The sequence below is a fragment of the Teleopsis dalmanni genome, unplaced genomic scaffold, assembly GCF_002237135.1.
Source record: "Teleopsis dalmanni isolate 2A unplaced genomic scaffold, ASM223713v2 unscaffolded_contig_0975, whole genome shotgun sequence".
Classification (NCBI taxonomy): Eukaryota; Metazoa; Arthropoda; class Insecta; order Diptera; family Diopsidae; genus Teleopsis; species Teleopsis dalmanni.
Window position 1 is genome coordinate 1 of NW_024032357.1, and position 2,840 is coordinate 2,840.

General features: G+C 30.7%; 1 protein-coding gene across 1 annotated transcript; it reads left to right on the plus strand.

Annotated features, from left to right (window-relative positions):
• Positions 1 to 5: 5 nt before the first annotated feature.
• On the plus strand, positions 6 to 732 carry LOC119663838 (the record flags this gene model as incomplete). The annotated part of the gene is made up of 1 exon (XM_038073439.1): positions 6 to 732. A coding segment is annotated over one exon (582 nt), but the record flags the coding sequence as incomplete, so codon positions are not given.
• Positions 733 to 2,840: the final 2,108 nt, after the last annotated feature.

Below are 2,840 nucleotides of genomic sequence, written 5' to 3' on the forward strand. Positions count from 1 at the left end.
ATACCGCACCCACTGCTGAAGCTGAAGCATCTGCCGAAGCTGAAGCAAAGCGTCGCACAAATGAACCACAATTTGTGGTGATTTCAGAGGATGTCATACCAGATGTGGAGAACACGACACAAAAGGTCATACGTGTAAATCCATTGGATTTACCATCTGTTAAAGATGACCCCTCTGGCAATATGGACTCGTCTTTGTTCAAAATTCAATCATTGCAGCCGTTCTACCGCAGTTACGTAAACTCCAAACGACTACGTAAGCCACGTCCATTGGAATTAAATGCAGTCACTGATTCACCCATACACCGTGAGGTCAAAGCGCGCAAACAAAAGCAACAACAAAAGCAAAAGCATTTGCACTTTTTGTACAATCAAGCAAATGGCTTGGAAGATGGTGAAGTGCTGAGTAAAACAATGCGTGTGCATCTCGCGCCAGGCGCTTATCCAGTGTATTATGCTGTGGCCAAAGTGAATGGTCGATTTGGAAAGTTTCCTATTAAAGACTTTAGTAATGAAGCTGATTTTAGAAAATACCTACAACGTCTTAAGTTCCAACCAATTGAGTTTTCTCAACGATATCAAAGCTAGAAGTGTTCTCTACTTGAATGTGCTGAACTAAATGTGATTGATTTAATTTAAACTATTCTACCTTATTTATTTGAATTTAATTTTATTTATTTTTATTTATTTAAAAAATTCAAGCATATTTAAAAGTGCTTTAAAAACTCACATAAGTGCCAATAAAACTTGTTTAAAAAAATTTGAAAAAATTATTTTTCTATAAAAATAAATTTTAAGTGGGGAATTTTGGTATTCGAAGAGCCTCGTATTAATAATTTGATGAAGTAGAAAATTATTTTGTATTTAGAAAAAATTACTTTGAGTAATTTTTTTATATAATAATTAAATTTATTAATTTATAAATAATAATTAATTTTAAAGTTATATAATAGTAAAGTTTTATAACTTACTATAAGATGTTGCTAACTACACTCAGGCTTATGTTTGATCTTTAAGATATAAAAGTTGTTAACACTGAACAAGCAGAGATTAATTGAAAAACTATGAATGTTCAGATAAGACAAAAAAGTTTTTTTTTGCAGTTATTTTAAAAGTTGGCAGAAACGAAAGTAATTAATTAAATTAATAATTAATGGAATTATAAGTCATCGTTCACGCTATAGTAAATCACAGGTACTTAAGCTGTTTGTAATGTGCTGAAGCAGACTTTAGAGGTCACATAAATCATATGTATTTCTTATCATAAAGCGAAAGCGATTAGATTTTGTCCATTTGTCTGGTAGTCTAACAATGTAAAAATTAATACCGCAGATGTTGAGATAGTTTAACTAGGCAAGTGTATAATATTTCTTCTCAGCATTATTTTTTCACCATATAAAATAATTTTTGAAAACGGTCACACGTTCATAGACTTGTATCCGACTCATTTTGAAAAGTGAAGATGAAAAAAAATATTTGTAAAAACATATATGCTTTTTTTAAAATATGTTTATAATCACTTATATATCTTCAGTCTTTTCCGAGTTATTCCATCTGGGCACTTTTACTCTTTGTTAGCTAGGGGATTTCTGCAGAGTCCCACCCATCTCACTGACTAGTTTGTGTATTCCTCATAAGCTTCATGATTATTCAATGACTGATCTAAGATTTGCATACCGCCCCGTGCGTTTAGTGATTATTTTGAGGTAAGATAGTGATAAGTAGGGCATTCTGTCGGTTTTCGCATATAGTTTCAATATAAATCTATTAAAAGTAATCGTAAAGCTCTGGCAAGATAAACAAATTATTAATAATATTAACAATGTATAATAATATTAAACTTTTCACTTCGTTCTAAAATAGATTTCGATCTTAGAATCTTTCAATAAGTCTATTACCGATCCCAATCATATCTCAATGTCATACGAGGTGCATGACTAGCTCACAACAATCTTCGGAATTTGATTTTAAGTATCTGTTGAAACTAAAGTAATTCATTGCAAAAATGAAACATATTTGAGCTCGATCTTCCTGATATATGCAGCTAATAAATCTTCACTGTGTTTTTCTTTCCAAACGTAGTTTAGAGATCAGGTTGCTCTTTGCTTAGCGCCTAAGTTCCTAATATTTATGTAAAAATTGTTAGGAGAATAATGGTCTTATACAGTAAGGTTGTCGATATAGTGGCATAGTATTAGAACATAAAGTAGCTTCGCAAAGTGTAAGATTTTTGAAATAAGCAGCCGTCTGCAGATTTTTTTATCCATGTTATAGTCAGCAGCTACTGTATTTTTAACTGTATTTTTAAAGGAGCTCGTTTCAATATAATTTTAGCTATGATATACATATACATATCCTTTATTATATTTCAATCAAGTTAAGTTAGAGAAAAAAATTAGTTAAGAATAATAATAATTTAATAGCATTGTTTAGTGAACGGCGTAAATACTTAAGGGATTTGTACAACACCGTTGTATAGAGGGTCTGCTGTGCTATACAAAATAAGTGTTTGAACAGTAATAAATTATAAAAAGAAAAAATTTATATTAAATACATTAATCGAAATATTCACTTCAAATTTATTTTTGTAGTGAAATCTGTATTTGATTCTTTTGTTTTACAGTTAACATACCCTATATATCCCGCATTTATGAAGAGTAAATTATAGGTAAGACACGAAACTAGAGAGTCACATCTAGTCACACCTATATACACCAAATATCGAAGTAGACAGTGGATATGTGTTAATAAACGTAATTATAAGCAATTTACCTATAAAAATTTTTCTCATGCAGACCATGGAAAAATTTCGCTTATTTGAGGTCAACAATCTCTACTCTA